This window comes from Petaurus breviceps, unplaced genomic scaffold, assembly GCF_028583685.1.
Source record: "Petaurus breviceps papuanus isolate PSGF00001 unplaced genomic scaffold, PetGlider_PUasm1.0 214, whole genome shotgun sequence".
NCBI classification, from domain to species: domain Eukaryota; kingdom Metazoa; phylum Chordata; class Mammalia; order Diprotodontia; family Petauridae; genus Petaurus; species Petaurus breviceps.
The window spans coordinates 6759257-6778926 of record NW_027185863.1 but is presented as its reverse complement, the minus strand read 5'-3'; the positions used below and the strand labels follow the sequence as shown (position 1 = coordinate 6778926).

General features: G+C 36.9%; 1 protein-coding gene across 2 annotated transcripts in view; it reads right to left on the bottom strand.

Moving 5' to 3' along the window:
- Positions 1-1996: 1996 nt before the first annotated feature.
- GCC2 (GRIP and coiled-coil domain containing 2) overlaps positions 1997-19670 on the bottom strand; it is a 55862-nt gene continuing 38188 nt past the window's right edge. The window contains exons 17-23 of one of the 2 annotated variants that reach the window (XM_069094008.1): positions 18905-19026; positions 14854-15030; positions 11700-11917; positions 10235-10429; positions 7045-7184; positions 5823-6024; positions 1997-3822 (exon numbers count right to left, since the gene is read on the bottom strand). In XM_069094008.1, the coding sequence (XP_068950109.1) occupies positions 3752-3822; positions 5823-6024; positions 7045-7184; positions 10235-10429; positions 11700-11917; positions 14854-15030; positions 18905-19026 (1125 nt within the window). In that variant the 3' untranslated portion in view covers positions 1997-3751. Of the gene's footprint in view, positions 3823-5822; positions 6025-7044; positions 7185-10234; positions 10430-11699; positions 11918-14853; positions 15031-18904; positions 19027-19670 lie in introns of those variants that run through there. The other variant, XM_069094009.1, reaches the window with a different exon arrangement.

The window sequence follows — 19670 nt, the reverse complement described above, 5'->3', positions numbered from 1 at the left end:
ACGGAGCAGTCTGTCATCAGTAGAGGAGCCCATAGTGTGGGGTAAGAGTGTCCGCAGAGGAAGGGGGATGGGCAGTGGGAGAGGGTGGGGCTCTCCAGGGACACTGCTTGGTTAATTACAGTGGGTTAGCTGGTCCCTCCATTTGTTTTCTGAAAGGTGTAGCTTGCTTTCCTTCACCAATACTCATTCCTTAGGTCAGGATTTCTTTTCTTCTTTTGCCTGCTGAAGAACAAAGGGCCAGAACCACACTGGGGCAAATTCCTTGAGAGCAGAGGAACATCATATTTTTCTTTATTTTTATATCCCTAGCATCTAGCTCAGGGCCTAGAGCAGAATGTACATTAATTATTTACTGAATTAAACTGCTCTATTTGGGGACACCCAGATTGGTGTTCTCTCTGCCTTATAATTATTTCTGAGGTCCCATTAGGTACAAAATTCCAGTAAAGTCACAGAACAGAATAATCTTATAAATTCTCTCCTGTCTCTGAAAGAGGCCACTTTTTTTTTTTTTTTAAAACATAAAGGTTCCTTATTTTTTTAAAGCTGGTAAAAGAGATGGCATACTCTCCCCTATGCTGGCCTTTCTACTTTTTTCTTCCACTTAAGACTCTTTATAGAAAGATGCAGGTTTATCATGCAATAATAATGGGAAGACTTTGGGCAAATCATAACTTCTCATGTTCTCAATTTCCTCATTGTAAAATGGAGCTCATACTTGCACCATCTACCAGTGTTGTTGTGGGGATTAAAGTACTGTATGCAATATAATTTATAAACCACAAAGGATAATACAAATGCTAACACTTCTCCTCACTTCTAATAACATACCCTTTTAAGGTTTGCAAAACCGAATACATCATCTCAGTTCTATTGGGTAGGTGCCATTGTTATTCTTGCTTTACAGATGAAGTAACTGAGTCTTGGAGCAGTGGCCAGAATGTAGTAGGCACTTAATAAATGTTTATTGATTGATCAGAGAAGTTGTGACTTGCCTACGTGTGTCTGAGATGGCATTGTTTTCCTGACTCCAAGTTGAACACCACTCACTAAGGTATTCAGCCTCTCTGGAATTATTATAAGAGGTTATTTAACTTATTCTATCCTCAATATTAGCCCCATTTTACAGATGAGGAAACTGGGACACAGAGAGGGTAAGTTACTTGCCTACAGTCACACAGATAAGTATCCGAGACAGGATCTGAATTTGGCTCTTCCTGACTTCAAGTCCTGTGCTCTATTCACAGTGCCATCTAGCTTACAGTTAATACTGGAAACTCCACCTAGGAAGTTAGTGGAATTCCTGTGGCTACCTCTTTGGGTCAGCTGCTCCTTTGTGGCCAATCATTTGTAATGGACCTGTCTAAGCAGCAGAATATCGAAGGGAGGGCTACCTGTAAAGTGCAATGAAAATCTCTCAGTTTTCTTTGTTGCCTGTATCAAAACAAAATGAAAATCAGGAAAAAAGGCTTTGATTGCCTTTCAAAAATTCAAAAACATGCGGAGAGCTGAGATGGCAAATAATTCTTACTTAAAGTTTTTCTTTCATCCTACTTTTGGATGTCTCGTTCAATGACTGAACAGTCTTCAAGTATGTCATCCTTAAAAGGTAATTTTGAAGCCTTCTGAATGACAACTTCATGTAGTCTTACTATAGGGTAGTTTTGGCTATATGGATAGTTTGGTAACTATTTTTATCAAAGTCCATTTAAATAACTTTTGAATTGGTCTTTCAATATTTTGAGTATATACATATAAAAAACATATAAATATGCTTTATATACTTGGATGCTCTCAAACTAGACACATCATCTTGTCTAAACCAATGCCATCAAAGGAACAATCACTGCTCTTTCCTAATATTCTAATATTGCAATTTCAATATACCTAAAGTTCCAGTTTTTATTAAATAAGGAAAGTAGCAGCTGTAACCTATGAGTTGATTCAAAACTCCCAAAGAGATGATGTTAATAAAAGATTTAGCCATAAAAATATATTACACAGTGATATATGTTTAATAAGTGATTATTAAAATAATCATAAATGGTTTTCATTACTGAAAATCAAAAAGAATTTCCCCCCTGTAATTAAAGTAACCATTTTATATCATGCAAAAGTATTTTTATTACATTCATGAATACAGACTCAATATTTCAATACAATTATGTATATGATTCACAAATCTGAAGGTCAGTGAGAAATTAAAATTTCTTTAAATACTATCAAAGTTTTACATTGTATGCTATTGGCATACTTATATTCACAGTTTTCAAAGTAAGAAAAACAAATGTTTAATTTAACTTCAGTTCTAAGACAAATGCATATAATATGACATTCACTAGTTTTGGTCTGTTCTTCTAAAACATGACAAAAGTCACTTAGGAGAAATTTCTTAAAAGAACAAACTCAACAAGTCAGCAGCATAATTTCACTTAAACTTGTTTGGAAGTTAATGTTCTAGTAAACAAAGTGCAAAGTCAGTTCTCCAGCTGAGATTTTTAAAGTTAAAAGTACAAATCAACAGGTTTAAAGAACTTCATCAAACTGGTTGTATGTTGACATCACTAAATAGTATGCAATTTTTAATCAGATTGCTCTCAAATTTTAAGATTTAATAACACAACATTGATTTTACTAGCCAATTGTACAAACTCGAAAGAGTCAGAAGAAAGCAACCCCAATAACACTCCATTAGTTAGAGAGATTGTGGATTATCCAATAATCCTCCAAGAAGACACCCCTAATGAACCAGTGCTTTTTTTGTTCCTTATTACTGGAAAGCCTTTGGGGCTATACACTCTGCGTGAATACAGAAGTTCCCTGGTGGTGTTTCCTTCAAACACAATGCTGAATTCTATGGCTCTAGGATCCACATGCTCACTGACTTGGAGTGGGGTGGTATGGGGGTGTAGGTAGGACAGCAAAGGGGAATGGAAAAGAGCTACAGAGAACAAGTTCGCAATAATTTAGCCAAACTTTCAACACACAATGATGGCTTACAAATAGCTTGACAGAATGGAAAAGGTTATCATGCAATAAAAAGTTTCTGCTTTGATTCAGGGTTCTATCATCTAATCTTATCTTATTCCTAATCTAATTCCATCTAACCATCTTATTCCTGTAGCCACACAAAAAGACTGAAAGAGCATGTCCATATTCTGAACATTCTAAAACATTTGTGTGGAATTTGGTAACCTAGCTTCAGAATTCATTTGTAGTATTTTTATCCAGTCACTTAAGTTCATGGACACCTTGCCAACTGTAAATTCCAATTATACATTTTTCTCCATATCTTCAAATTTAAGTCCTATCAGTTTTGCTGCCAATTAATTTCTAGTAACAACACTTCCTGCAAATCATATCTTGGCAAAGTATAATTAACACTAAATGCTCTAAATTCCAGTTCTGTTACGGGATCAAAATTTGGGCTCAGGACTTATGGTATTCCTAAGCAAGAATAGGATCCAGAGGCACTAAAGAGTGAGAAGACAGGTACCCCCTTCCCATTCCTACTGGCAGCATAAGTTAAAGATCACAAAAAAGATGGTCTTGGCAGCATCCGATCTCTGAAGGACTGACATCCGACATCAGCCCTAAAAGCTGCTCCTGATATATTTTTTGCCTACATAAATCCTGTTTGTGCATACACACACAAATTCACAAAAGAAACAGAAGGACTCCACGTGTCTGGGTTATTTTCGTCACATATTCTATTTGGTTACAAGCTCGAAAAACATTTTCTTATCACATGCTATCGAAGGCCTGACCAACTGTGTAGGTAGGATGCCCATCCAGAAGGTCGAGATGTACTTTCTTCTTCACCTTTGCAGAGAAAAAAACCAAAATAACTATTTAAATTCTCCAATATCAAAGATATACACATATGAAATAAAAATCAAGCAATCAAAAATTTGCTATAACTAGTTACTCCCAAAGGGCTTCTGTAACTTTATATTCCATCCCAAGTGGATTAATTAGTTATGTGTTAAAATTATTTTTTTTTTTGGGGGGGAGGGGTATAACACTATACTTATTTTCTTCTGGGAGAATAGCAGTAGTTACCAAATTGATTAATTCATGAGAGTTCTGTTTCCAAACAATTTTGTTGAATCAAAATAAACGTGAAAATTTAAAAAGGCATAATCTAAAAATGCAGCTGTAGAAATTAAGTACTGAAGGTATCCAGGTGGCACCGTGGTTAGAGCACTAGCCCTGGAGTCAGGAGGACCTGAGTTCAAATTCAGCATCAGCTACTTACTAGCTGTGTGAGCCTGGGCAAGCATGTCACTTAACACTGACTGCCTCAAAAGAAAAAAAAAAAAGAAATTAAGAACTGAGTCTTTAAAAAACAAACATGGTAAGTAGTACATGACTACAAGAACTATTATTTCGAAGATCAATTCTCTTGTATTATATACTTCTGTTTTCCCCATAATTGACAATTTATTGACTGCCCTTGTGAAGATTAAAAAAAAATGCATGAAATGCTCAGTACATTTATGTCTAAACTGGAGAGATTAACCCCCCCACTGTTATTTAAAGTTTAGAGACTCAAATCCTATTCCCCTGTTTTCCTCTCCCCACTCCCTGAGACAATAAGCAATCAGATATAGGTTTTACATATGCAATTAAGTAAAACATTTTCATGTTAGTCATTTTGTATAAGACTCAAAAGAAAAAAGTAAATAGCATGCTCAAGGGAATATCAGTTCTTTCTCTGGAGGTGGATAGTATGCTTCATCATTAGTCCTTTAGGACCATCTTGGATCATTGTATTGTTGAGAATAGCTAAGTTATTCACAGTTATTTACTGAATAATATTGCTGTTGCTGTGTACAATGCATTCCTGGTTCTATTCACTTCATTATGCATCAGTTCATATAAGTCTTTCCAGATTTTTCTGAAACCATCCTGCTTATCATTTCTTATAGCACAATAATATTCCATTACAATCATATAATACAACTTAATCAGTTATTCCCCAAATGATGGGCATCCCTTTGATTTCCCAATTCTTAGCCCCCACAAAAAGAACTGCTACAAACATTTTTGTGCAAATAGGTTCTTTCCCCTTTTTTTTGGAAGTCTTTGTGATGTAGACCTAGCCAGTGGTATTGCTGGATCAAAGGGTATGCATGGTATTACAGCCCTTTGGGTGTAATTGGGTGTTCTGCAGAATTAAAAAAAAATATTTCAAAATAGAAACATTTGCACCAATCTTCCTTCAAGAAGAAAATTTTAGAAAGGATAATTCTATCCTTTAGCTGAAGAATACAATTCAGCATTGGGGAGTAACATTCATGCTCTAAGTGGTACAGTAAGTGCCCATGAAACTGCTAGGGACTGTCTTCCTAATTTTTATGGGCATGTGCTTTAATAAAAAAAAAAGCAATAAAACCATATTTTTGGTGGAATTTAGGATTATGGATCACCAACACAATGTTTTAAAGCAGCTAAAAGGTTAAACTGTACATTTTATTATGAAATAAATGAAAATGTGGTAGTTATGTTGAAATATAACTATATTTTTAGTGTCCTAAAAACGTAGATAAGCTTGTCACTGAATAACACAAAATTTATTTTATACCTACAATAGACTAAAAAAAAAACTGAAAAGACAACTTGAGTTAAACCTTGAAGAAATTTATGAAGATACATGCAGAAATATGTGATATACATTATATATACATATACACACATATATATATCTGTCTGTCTGTCTATCTATGTCTGTCTGTCCATCATATGTCTACATGCAAACATGTACAAAGACCAATCCCTCTCTAAGTCTGACAATTAGGGAAAAATTTAATCTCACCAACCTTGAGCAATTGCAACAAGCTTTCCTTTCTCTTCAGGACTGAGCTGCAACATTGTGTCTATGACAGGAAGAAGCCTCTCTCTTTCACTCCCTGCTTTTAGAAATATGAACTGTAGTAGAACATTCTTCAAGTATTCCAGGTTAGCTACTGACTTCTCCCGCTCCTGGTTCCTTTCCAATCTTCTTACTTCACTTTTGAGAAGCTAATAAAGAAAAACAGATTTGAAAACACGTACAGAGGCACTAATCTCATCTTTTTTTCAGAGGTCTCAAATGGTCATTTGTGTAATTTCATAAACGTCAGTCAAATTCCCCCGTGGAAACCCCTCCCCCCCCATTCTGGGATCTGAGTTATCAAGGAAAACAGATGAATAGTCCTGTATCGGCACAGTAGGTAAATGTGCCTCACCCACAATTGTTCTGAAAGGTTTCCAGAATTCCTGTGTGCAGGAGTACTGTCCTGTGGGGCTCTCCACCCCCCAGCCCATCTCTGTTCGGCAGTAAAGCTCCTATATGAATTGAACAGTCTTTTAAGCATTCCACAATCTAACTGATTTCTTTTAGACTTAAATCTGCTTAAGTCGTCATTCTGTTCAAAATCTTTCCATGCCTTTCTACTGGCTAACGTTCAAATGCTCCTACCTGGCATTCAATGCTTTCCACAATTTGAGAGCATGCTCTCTTTCAGGTTCATTACTCTGAGGTCACCATATTTCTTCTGTCCTTCCATCTCTTGGGTCACGATGTCACCTATGCCTAGAACAACTTCTCTCTTTCCCTCTTGTGTGTGAGAACTCTTATCTATGCTTTAAAACCTGACCCCAGTGCCATCTCATCCTTAAGCCTTCTCTGATCTGTGGGTGGATAAAAATATCCCACCTTGGACTTTACACAGCGGTACTTGGTTTTACAGCTCTCCAATGAACATGCCATGTAATGTGTAATAAAAAACATATGCTTGTTTTTGTCCCTCTGTTAGGCAGTAAGCACCGTGGGGGGAAGGGCTACATTTTCTCCTAAGGGTCTAGAACAGTGTTCTGCACACAGCAGAGGCCCAGTGGCCTGATGGACGAATGTTTCTTGAATTTCAAGTAGTTCATGCTTTATAGCTCTTTTATCCATAAAATATACAGTATAACTTTTTGTTGAAGAGATGCTTCACGGGTGTGTCATACAGCAAGAATGCTCACAAACACTTACAGAGTCTCAATGGTCGGACTCACCTTGATTTGCTCCATGAGAATGGCGTTGGTTGCTTCAGTCTCCCTCAGGAGGCCATTCAGGTGGTCAGCACTCTTTGCGGTAGAATTGAGCTTCTGAACCAATTCTTCTTTGCTGAGTTCTTCATGCCACAAAGGAGGCTCTGAAATTTTATTTTTTGAAGATTAATTTCCAAGTGAAAATAATCTGAATCAGGAAATGGAGCATCTTAAGTGAGGAGAGGCAATGGGGCCAGTGTCACTGGATCACAGAAAGTGGGCAGGGGGAAGGGAAGGTTCTTGTTAAGAACACAGGAAAGGCAGGTGAGGGCCAGGTGTGAAGGGCTTTAAATGCCAAACAGATCTTGTATTTGATCTTGGAGGTGATGGGGAACACTATAGTTTAGGAAATAGGGGAGTGATATGGTCACATCTGCACTGAACACCATTTATGGGCTCTTGGTTATTAGCATACAAAGTTTAGGGAAGAGAGATTCAAGCTGACTTGGTTGACAGTAAAAGACTCTAGAAGTTTTAGTATCCACTCCAGACAAATCCTAGGCAATTAATATTTGTGAAGACCAGCTGTGCACAAAGCACCAAAGAGGGGTTACAAAATAAACAGAGACTTAAAGGAAACAGGATTAGATAATGTTATTCATTGAAAGTGAAATAAATTTTCTAATCCAACACTCTTATCATGTATAAGGAAACTGAGGCCTAGAAAGGTGAAGTCACAGAGTCTCTCCATAATAGAACTTATATCACGGGATTTGGAGCTAGACAGGCCCTTTGGGATCATCTTAAATACCAATGTATTTATTTTGCCAATGAGTAAACTGAAGAACAGAGAGTTTCACTTTTCTAAGTTCAAAGAACTAATGTGTTACAAAGTCAGGATTTTGAACCGTGATACTCTGACTCCAGTTATCTTTGTACTATACAAAGTCTGGAATAGACAGTGGGTTCCCTTACTCAACTGAAATCCTGGGGTAGGATCTCCAGACAAATTCTGATATTCTGGCAGGGTTTTCTAAGGCTACTCAGAAGGTTTCTCATACTATTTACCTGGCAGTTACTGATTCAGGTCAAAGGAATTCTGGAAAAGGACAGATGATATAAAAAAGAGGATTGTCTTCAGAAAAGGGTGCAGAGGAGAGGGAAAAATTCAGCTCTACCTGCTACGCTACAGAAATATGCCCAGGACCAATTTTAATGACCTAGGTCATCATGACAGATATGGACTGAATGCATTTCATTCCCCGCGTAGTCCAGACTCTAAGGAGTGATGTATCATCGTATCAGGTTAGGAGCTCCCTCCAATGACAAAGCTGCTCATCCTGCGAGACTCTTGGCTATGTTCTCTCTTATGTTCAACATGCTGGAAGCCTACTTCAGTCTCTGCTGACACTACCCGGGTACCACGAGGGCACTCTGAATGTCCATCGACTTGTCATCACGAGCTCTGCTGCGCGGCCAGCCCATTTTCTCTATCACACATCTCCTAGAGGACGTCTTCTGCTCCTTTTATTTTTTTTGGAAGTTCCTCATGGCTTACGCGTTACAGGCTATTGACACCCACTATATTATTTTCCATTGCTTTGTGTATGAGATTAATTTTTGACTCTAATAAATGTTTCTCTTGCCCCATCCCAATTTTTTGAGTCCAAAAGTAACAAAGGATTCAAAGACACATTCTATGAGACTTGCAGTATTCATGTTAAGTCCTTATCTATTAAATAAAGATTAATTTCCAAAACAAAATTTTGTATTTGTCTTTGCTAAGTCACTTTACTTCTCTAGATCTCATCTATAAAATGAGTATATCTGAGGTCCCTTTAACTTTTTAAATACTCTCTCTAACTATAAGATTTTATAATTAGGTTCACAAATTGAAGAACTGCTTTAGGAATTCCTAAATTTCCAAACCCCCCAACCCTAGTCTTTTTCGCTCTTATTTCAAACATTCATGGATTAAGTACTTTCTCCTCTTTGCACCTTTAACCCAATGGTCTACCATTCATTTATTCAACGGGTCTTTAATTGAAAGATTACCTTGCAGTGAAAAAAAGGAAAAAAAAAATCAAGGTAAAATAGGTGTCTGCCTTCAAGAAACTTAAATGTCTTCCAGGTAATTATGAGTTTTATTAGTCTCTGCTCTGCAGTCTGGTAAACTTTCACCTTTACAACTTTTTATCAAAACTCTCATTCATCTTCTGGCCATTTATCTGTCTTCCTAAGAACTGAAAATATCATGTTACTTATATTCTACGAAGGGAGATGCAATAGGGCAACTAAGTGACCAGCAGCTACTGCCCACACCCTCCCAGTGGACCTTCTGATTGACCATCTTTGACTTCCTGCTCAATGAAATGTCAGAACACCCTCAGACTGTGATCATAAGACTAGGAAGAAACCCAAACTATATACTCCTTTGGAAATGTTTATGTAGTCTACTACAGAGTCAACATGAATTCAATTCATGGATTCAACGTGAAGGCAAATATTTATTAAAATTTTAAAGGAGAAAAGTTTACTGTTAAATAAAGGAAGCATGCCATTAATTCTGAATTCAGTAGGCAATTATGGAATCACATGAAAACAATAACATTTTTAGTTTATAAATGGGGACAATTAAAAAACGAATTACTTTTAATTTTTTTTTTTGGACTAGAACTGTGATTTCATTGATAGAGGAAACTCCTTTAATCAATGCAGAGAAGACCCAGGGCTCTAAGAGATCGTGATTTGACAAGGATCACCCAGTTAGTGTCAGAGAAGGGCTTATATGCAAATCTTAATAACTCCAAAGTCAGCTCTCTATCCAATAGGCCCTGCTGCCTCTTTTTACTTTTTAATATTGCCACTGAATTCTGATGCATCCATCTGGTTCAGATTTAGGAGAGAACCAGAGCTTATTTAAACAAAATCTCCAGGAGGACCTGGGTTCAAATGTGACCTCAGACACTTAACACTTATTAGTTGTTCAGTGATCTTAGGCAAGTCACTTAACCCCAACTGCCCTGCCTTTCTCACCTCCAAAAAGACCAAAAGAAAAATTGCAAACCGCACTCTAAGTAAGGTTTACCATTTGCAATTCAGGAAGCAGGTATTCAAAAAAGTATCATCATGATTCAATGGGGCACTCAACTAGTAGCAGTAATTCTACAGAATGCCTAAATAAGGAAAATTATGTTTTAAAAAATGAACATACCAAGTTTCGTTTCAGGAGAATTAAGAAGCTGCTCCAGAGATGGTGTATGGATGCTGGTAGAAGATACAGACTCAGTGTCAGTTGTTTCCATTCCCTCTCCCTCCTCCCTGGTTACAGTGTGCATTTCAAGGAGGGGTAGGTCTGTGTTTCTCCTTTCACGAAGATTCTTCAATGGCTGATGTGAAGAAGCTGAATCTAATTAGATAAAATAAAATAAGAAAAAAAATCAAAATACTCTTCATGATCTTATGAAAGCAACTCCAAATAAGTTTGTACATGCCTAAGTAAAAAACTAGCAATGAAAATGAACTCCTAATCGGGACAAATTCAAAGGAGGGAAAATTATTTAACTGAACAGGCCAAGTAGCACAAAGAAGGAATTCCTAGCTTACTCTTAAAAACCAGTAATGAATATTATTTCCTAATGACATGGAATCTTTTATCATTCAATCCATTTCTACAAGAACTGAAAGTTATTGCTTTCTAAACAGCTGGATGAGGTAAAATGATCTCCACAAAATTCTTAGAATGGGCAGCTTCTAACACGAACTTTTTGGTAACTCTAGGTGGATGGTTATTATGCTACTAAACACATGCATGAGTCTTAATTTCTCTATTCCTCTCCTCCTGCTCCCAGCAATAAAGTAGTGGAGAAGAGTTACATGTGAGGTGATGGGAGAAGAACAAGGGGATAACTAAATTCTGTACGATTGGTGTTGAAGGAAAATAAAACATTTTTAACAATAATGTTTTTTGGTAGGCAAACCTAGCCCCAAGGTGTGCTGCTTGGCTGCTTCTAAGAAGCAGCAATAGTTTTTACTTGAGTCAGAGGCTTTGTTGGGAGTCCAGTCATCTCTTTTGGGCAGCAGGATCTAAATCTAACTAGTCATCTTGGTAGGGCTGAAGCCATAGCAACTTCTTCTAGTTTATAGAGCTATGCTGAAGCTAGGAGTAGCATTAAAAGCGAACCAGGAAACATCTTTAAAAACTATCCCGAAGATGTCACTTCTAAAGCTTAGGCTTTAACTTTTTTGTAATCAAAGGAAATTATCTGTGAAGCTAATGCTTTGGGAAATGAGTTGTTTTGTCATTCTTCTGATCATAAAATATTTAAATCAGTCTATTTAATGAACAGCAAAAAAGAATGCTGTACAGTCCCTTAAGATTTATGAGCAAGTTTAATGTCAAAGAAAAGGAAATATTACTCTAAAAGGTTATGTTGGCTGAAAATGTGACCTTAAAGATTTAGATATATTAATGGATAATTTAGGAAAAGTTAAAGATATTTATGGTATATCTTAAAATTTCTGATTGATTTAAATGAAGGGTAACCACTGCAAACATTTATGAACAGGAAGATGCTGAAGCATGGCATTTCTTATAGTCATATGGAAAGTGGTGAAAGTCTGAAAGTTACAAAAATTGAGATCATAAAAAAGTTACACCTTCACAAATGCATACATACTTCTGGCAGTAGGGTCGCTCTTAAGTTGGAAATACTGAGCTTCCACTTTGGAAAGTTGCTGCTGCAGTGTCTCCATGGTCTTCCTGTGCTCTTCCTGCAAATGCCTCACTTGATCCCGGAAGTTATTTCGGAGGGTTTCATTCTGGGAGGTTAGCTGACTCACAGTCTGTACATGCTCTGACTTCATCATCATGTTCTCTGACTGTACTGAACAGAGCCTGAAGGATGAATAAAATTTATTTTCTAAAACTACGTAACTTTGTTTGCTGCTTTTCTACAGACTGGGTGGGAGAACAAAAAAAAAAATCTGTTCCTCTTTGGAAATTAGGGTATACCCTATGTCAGTATGACAAAAGCCTTTCTACCATCTCAATTCTACATTTCTTTGAAATCTGTCATCGCCTCATGTTGTCGCTCCCAGTTTGAAATGTTAGACACTTGCTTCTCTGAGTAAGTCTTAAAATGTTTAAAAATATAGAAGATATTTTTGTACCATTTTATTTCTTCTTCCTAGGGCATGGCTGTATTAATATCACTTTCCAATCTCACTTAAAACAAAACCAAATTCCCAACATATAACTCAAAAATACTGAGGGCAAGCTTTCTCATATTGTTTTGTAATCACATCAATAATTCTATAAGAGCAGCAGTGCTTTTTTTTTTCTCATTATTTGTGTATTTTGCATTTAACATTTCTAAAGGGAACTCCAGGTGACACAATGCGTGGAGCACTGGACTTGGAGTCAGGAAAACCAAGTTCAAATCCTGTCTCCGACCCTTTCAGCTGCGGAGCTTTGGCTAGATCACTTAATCTCTGTCTGCCTCATCTCTGAAATGGGCACAACAACAGCTACTTCCCTCCTGGGCTGTTGTGAAGATCAAATGAAATGACACATGTTAAACTCTTTGATATATAAATGGTAGCTGTTACTACAGTTCTAACATTTACTAAGAGTTGATCAAATAGCTCTTCCTACAATTAACCATATGGTGAAACTTGATGAAAACTGACTAATTGAGAAGATTAAAACTGACAGAATTTCTCTAAATATTCATATTACTGGAGTCAAATTAAATTGTGCTCACATGCTTATTAATAAAAACTGCTTAATGAAGAATAGTTCATTCTTCTCCTTAACCTGATGTACTACACTGTCACTGGCAGTAGGATAGTGGAGAGTTTGCATTGGGGGCCTTAAAGACCAGGTTTTAAACCAAGACTCACTATTTAGTAGCTGGGTAACCATGGGTAACTTCATATTTCTTGACTTTAATTTTGCCATTTGTACAACTAGAATATAATTTCTTCAAGGGTTGTTACAAGGCTCAAAGAATGTAAAATAGACAAGGTATTTTACAAACATAAGCTATTGTTAGCTTCCTTATAACATCTTAAAACTATTTAAACAATTCTACTTATTTTCACAAAATCTTTTATATGAAATATTATAGTTGTAATAAAATTAAAATAATATTACAAGAAAGACTGTTACAGAATAGGTGGTGATTCTGCATTGATTGAGGGAGTTTCCTTATTGAAAAAGTTCTGTACCAAGAAATCATAGGTCTGATTAAAAAAATGTATTAATGTGACAAGCTGAGGTTATAAAAATGAATTTTTTTTTTTATATTTGGAAAATATCTGAGTCTCTTTCTCCTGAAAGAAAAATATACTTGCCAGACTTAACATTTCTTTTCTTTTTTTTGAACAGGATCACTATACTGATAGAAGAGAGAAATGTAGTAACTATGGTTTAGCAAAGCAATTGAAAAAGTCTATCTTGTGTAAAGGAGGGAGATAAAGGAATTAGATCAGAGGTTTAACTACTGTTTGTCATGGACCCTTCTGGCAGTCTGGTGAAGCCTATGGACTCAATCTCAGAATATTATTTCTAAATGCATACAATAAAATACATGAGGTAAAGGAAATCAATTAGACTGAAGTACAGTCATCAAAATATTTAAAACTAGTTCATGAAACCCTGGTTAAGAATCTCTGGACTTGGTACTATAATTAGGTAGGTTTGGAACTGCCTGAATGACCAGACCAAAATAGTCTTCATTGATGCTTCACTGTCCCCTTGGATGGAGGCCTCTCATAGAGTGCTCTAGATCTGTGCTTGGCTCAATGTTGTCAAACAGGTAAATATAGGATGGGTTTATCAAAACTGCAGTTAATATGACGCTGGAAAGGATAGCTAACATTGGATTATTGAATCAGGATGCAAAAAGGCCTTAGAATGCTGGGCCTAAGAATAGGATGAAATCTAGTAGGAATACTATAAAGTCTTAGTACATTTGACTTCAAAATATTGCCTGATTTGTCTTTATGAGTCAAAAGTGTAAAATGGTAGTCAAGAAAGCTAAAGTAATCTTTGGTTACATTAAGAGGTGTAATATTCCCAAACTAGTGATCAAAGTGATAAATGATTCCACTCTGTCCCAGTCAGGCCGCATCTGGAACACTGTATTCACTTCTGAGCACATTTTTGAAGGACAATGGTAAAGAAACCACAATGTTGAAGGGTCTCAAGATGATGCCATTTTATAATTGGGAGACAGCATGGTGCAGTCGACAGAGAGCTGGACTTAGGGAATCTTGGGTACCAGTCCTGCTTTAAGACTTAATAGATGTGTGACCCTAGAAAAATCATTAAACCTCTTTGGGCCTCATTTTTCCTCATCTGTAAGAGGAGAGAGAGCTGAACTCATCATATAAGGTTCCTGTTACCTCTAAATCTATGATCCTATGAATTGGGGAGATTTAGCCCGAAAAGGAGAAGAGCACAGAACGGATGCTGCCAAAAAGCAAATACAGGCTTGACGTCAGTAACAACTTGGCAACGATTTTAAAGCTGTGCCAAAGCAGAATGAGAAACAACGGGCTTCCCTCGCTGGAGGTCACTAAAAAGGCTATATGAACTAGGATTACACGGAGGGGATTTTTCCTGAGCTCGGTATAGCTTATATATATAGAAGTCACTTAGCCCTGTTTGCTTCAGTTTCCTCATCTGTAAAATAAACTGGAGAAGGAACTGGCAAAACATTCTGGTATCTTTGCCACGGACACCCCAGACGGGGTCACGAAGAGCTGGGTGTGACTGAACACAAGACATATAAAGCCAGAAGAACACGCGGGCACCCCCAAACATACTTTTCTCGGAGTTTTGCCTCTTTTGCCACTGTCTCCTGCAGCATCTTGTTGTGCCTTTCCAGTAAAGTATCATGTTCAGACTGTAATACTTGAAGTTCAGATGCACTGGTCTGTAAATTATTCTGGGTGTCTTGCAGTTTCATTTTTAGTTGGTCTATCATCATTTCTAGATGTTGTCTGGAGGGAAAAAAGGGAGGAATTCTGACTTTGAAATACATTTTAATTTCCACAATTCAACCCCTAATAGGTAAGCTGTTCAGCTATGTCATCAGGAGACAGTACACTGTCAGAGAGAGATGTCACAATGAAGAAGTCATAATATTTGTTGACACTTCAGTCTCCACATACTAGGCAATTTGGGGCATACAAGATATCCCTGAGTAAACACATTCTACATCAGAATGGAATTTGACAATTTAATAGCCCCAAAGAACTTATCTGAAGTAACACGATTGTGCTGTAAGCGAAATACGACATGCCTCTGAAGTTTGTGGAGGACAACTGGACTCTCCAACAGAAGAAAGAATGGGATGTTAAGGTAGGGCACAAGTGAAAGAGTGAGCAAAAATAGCTTCTTCCTTGTGAAATTCTGCCTTCAGAAAAGGCTATGTATAAAAAAAGCAAGAAAAATAATAAATAAGAACATGGAGAAGAAAGTAAGAACAAATTCAACACAACTATGGCTCATTATCTGACCTCAGAATTCAGAGATATTTAGGAATGAAACAAACAAAAAAAGCCCCAAACCCAAGTATTTTTAGAGCCAGATGAAAACTCAGTTACTTAAATTCTTAAACAATCATATTCCACAATTTTTACAAGTGACAGACTAGTTGCTATCATTTAACAGCCTGCATTCTCTGTCAACAGATTTCAAAATAAGAAGCTCCGGAGTTATAAATACACAAACATTCCAGGATATTGGATCTTACTTAGAATAGTGAGATCCTGATGGGAAAATTCTTTTTGAATGCTGAATCTCTAGTTATAAAAACAAAAACAAATGCATCAAAAGAATTCCTGAATCATCTTTTGCTCCAATTTTTTTTGGTAATCCACAAAAAGTGATCTGTAAGTATTTAAACCACATACTATTTCAATATGGTAATTGAGAGGCACATAAAAGAGCAATACTTATACGTGAAAAAGTATTTCTTGACCAAAATTCAGTTTTCAATTTTAAATGATTTCAAATATTTATGGAAACTAGACTCAATCATTTCTCAATCTGCATAAAAAGTTTTTAAACATTCAAAATTAGAAAGACCAGTCCCAGAGAAATTTCAGTGTTTGTATTTTTAATAAAAACACATGCAACAAATTTAACATAAACTGCAGGCCTGCACAACTTGAGGGCAGGCAGCTTATGGCCCTCAGGCTGCTTGTGGCAGGCCAAAGGATTTCTTCTACATATAAAGGATGTTTTTTTTTCCTTTTCCTTTTGGAGGGCAATTGGGGTTAAGTAACTTGCCCAAGGTCACAGGGCTAGTTGTTTTGTGCAGGTGTTAAGTGTCTGAGGCCGGAACCAAATGCGGGTCCTCCTGACTCCAGGCTGGCGCTTTACTCACTGTGCCACCTAGCCGCCCCTATAAAGGATGTTTTCTACATTTTTCGAGGGCTACCTGAAAATACTTTAGCATGCTGCAAGCAGCACGAGCTGTAAGCTGCCTGTAGGCTGCAAGGTATACAGACCTGACATAAGAAATTTAACAAACTGGTTCAGACATTTTGGAAAGGAATTTGGAACTATACTAAGAAAGTTACTAAACTTTTTACCCAGCTATATCACAACTAGTATGTCAATGACCCAAAGAAATAGAGAAAAAGTATCCCTAGATACAAAAATATTTATTACAACTCTTTTCATGGCAGATACAAATTGGAAATAAAAGTGATTTCCTCTTATTGAGGAAAGGCTAAACAAAAATATTGTGCTGGAGGAAATTATGAAATGGACAATTTCAGAAAAAAAACAAATAAACTCGGAAGACCTTTATCAACAGATACAAAGTGAAGGGAACAGAACTTGGAAAAAAATATACTGATAACATTATAGAGAAAAACAAACTATGAAAGACTTTAGAACTCTGATCACAATAATACACCATGATTCTGAAAGAACTGAATACAGATCATGTCATTCACCACTTGACACAGAGGTGATGAATTAAAAAAGGAGAAATAAAAATACATTTTTGGACATGGCTAATGTGAGAATTTTTTACCAGAATATGTAGATATGTTTAGAGGGATGTGTTATTCAGGTTTTGTTTCTTTTTTAAAGTTTATCCAAAGGGGGCAAGAGGGTAGTGGGGTTAGTAGGACAAAAGATTAATTTAAAATTATTTGTAATTTGAAAATAAAAACAAAAAATTTTTATAAAAAAAAAACTAGCTCCTTATTGGATTTCTTGATCATTATTAAGTCTGGTATGAACTTTAGGGTTTTGCTTTAGTAGGTGTGTGAGCTGGGCAATCTGTCTCTCAGATAGCTATCTTATAATATCATTCTCAAATATACTTGTGATCTCTTTGATTAGGAGTTCCCTCCAAGGATGGAGAGTGAAAACTATCCATGCCTATCTTGCTCTTATCCATGTTTGCCCAATAATTGCCACAGGGCAGGCCTGGGGGTGAGTGGGTAGGTGGGATGGGGTCCCTAAATTTTCCTGCTTTCTCCTGACACTCTGAACACACTAGTGGGCCACATGTATGTCAATCTGTCAATTCTTGCTCTTGCTATTTCACTTGACTTTTTCCTTTTTTTTTTTTAAAATAATTTATTTATTTATTTTAAGCAATCGGGGTTAAGTAACTTGCTCAAGGTTACACGGCCAGTTATTTCTGGGTGTGGTGCTGAGTGAGCCCGGGATTCGATCTCCAGGTCGTCCCAACACTGGAGCCGGTGCTCTTACTCGCTGAGCCACCTGGCTGCCCCTAAGCAATCGGGGTTAAGTAACTTGCTCAAGGTTACATGGCCAGGTGTTTCTGGGTGGGTGCTAAGTGTCTGAGCCCGGGATTCGATCTCCAGGTCTTCTCAACACTGGAGCCGGTGCTCTTACTTGCTGTGCTACCTGGCCGCCCCTTTCTTTTTCCTTGTTACACAATCCCTGATGACATTCTTTACTTCTATTCTCCTTCAAAGTTCTTCACTGGCTCTATGCAGCAGATTGCTCACACCCACTATATTGTCCTCTGTGTGAAACTCATCTTTGAAGGTCGTGGTATTCCATGTCTCCCTGACTAAAATGTTAGTATTGAAAAGACAGGCCCCTTTGCTTTCATGGGAAGCTTGGAGTTAGTAAAAATTCTTTGTAATTTCAGTAGACTCTGCAATGTTTTGGGCTTTGAAGAAAATCAGTACAATGTCATCTCTAACAAGGAACATCAAGAAAACCTCACCATCCACAGGGAATCTTTCCTCAACCTGAACTTTGCCACGGATCTCTTCCAATGCAGCGAATACCTTCGGTGAGCATATATTGTCTTGTTTTATATCTTGCCTGATGCTAATGATCAGAGGGTCATTGAAGAGGGTAAGTTTTGTTTATGTCTTCCAACAACTTCTGAATGATCTTGATGTATGGACAGGAGGACACCTTACCGTAAGGATGTGTTACATCCTACCAATGACTCAATTTTTTTTCATTATCACAAAATAATGAACACAACAGACTCTTATATTCTCTATATTTTTCATTTAATTGTGAGATGGTAAAAATGTGGGCCACGGTGAGGACCACTTATGAAAGCCAGATTGTTGCTTATAAATACTCACTGAGGATGCCCTTGATTCATCCAAAATGTACACATGTAAAACTTCAAAATAAAAATAAATGTTATACTGTTCAAAAGAAACTCGTTCATCCCCTTTATTTTAGAATTAGACTTGCATACTTGGAAAGTAAGAAGAAATGGATTTTTTGTTAACTGTTAATTCATTTGGTCATACTTTCTTAAATTGGAAGGATTTTATGTAACAATTCATTTCTTATTTTGTTTGTCTTTGTTGATAGTAATTACTTTCATAGCAAAAATGAAAAAATAATTACCTTTCTTGCTTAGCTCCTTCTGTTTCACTCTGAGACAAAGATTTATTTTTTTGTTGTTTTAAAACATTGTGAACTCGGACTTTATAGCTCTCGAATTCAGAAGCAATGGCAGCTTGCTCTGCCTAACATTTAAAATGAAAAGAAACACATTTTAGTCTCAAATACAACATATCAGCTCCTTTTGTATTGAAGAGATTTCTATACAGAGAAGAAAAACTTATATAAGGAAGGGTGTAGACAGGGAAAGAAATACTCTTATCCTATGAATCAATTTTTATTAAGTTCTAATGCAAGATTTATGGCAGGCTTTAGTTTTTTTAAGCTAATAAAAGACACACGTTCTCTGAAAGGGGTTTGTGTCTTCTTATAATGCCCCTGACTGCTATCACTTAACCTCTTTGGGCTTCAGTTTCACCATCTATAACATAAAGGGGTTGATGGAGGTGATTTTTTTTTTTTTTAAGCAATTGGGGTTAAGTAACTTGCTCAAGGTTACACGGCCAGTTATTTCTGTGTGTGGTGCTGAGTGTCTGAGCCTGGGATTCGATCTGCAGGTCATCCCAACACTGGAGCCGGTGCTCTTACTCGCTGAGCCACCTGGCCGCCCCTATGATGGAGGTGATTTCTAAGGTTCCTTCCAGTGCTAACATTCTATGTTTCACACACTGGTAACTTAATTTAATATATGTAGGCTTACTACATTATTTTTCAGTCTTCAGGATTTTATTGAGATTATTCAATGTTGTCACAATGCTAATTTGAGAGG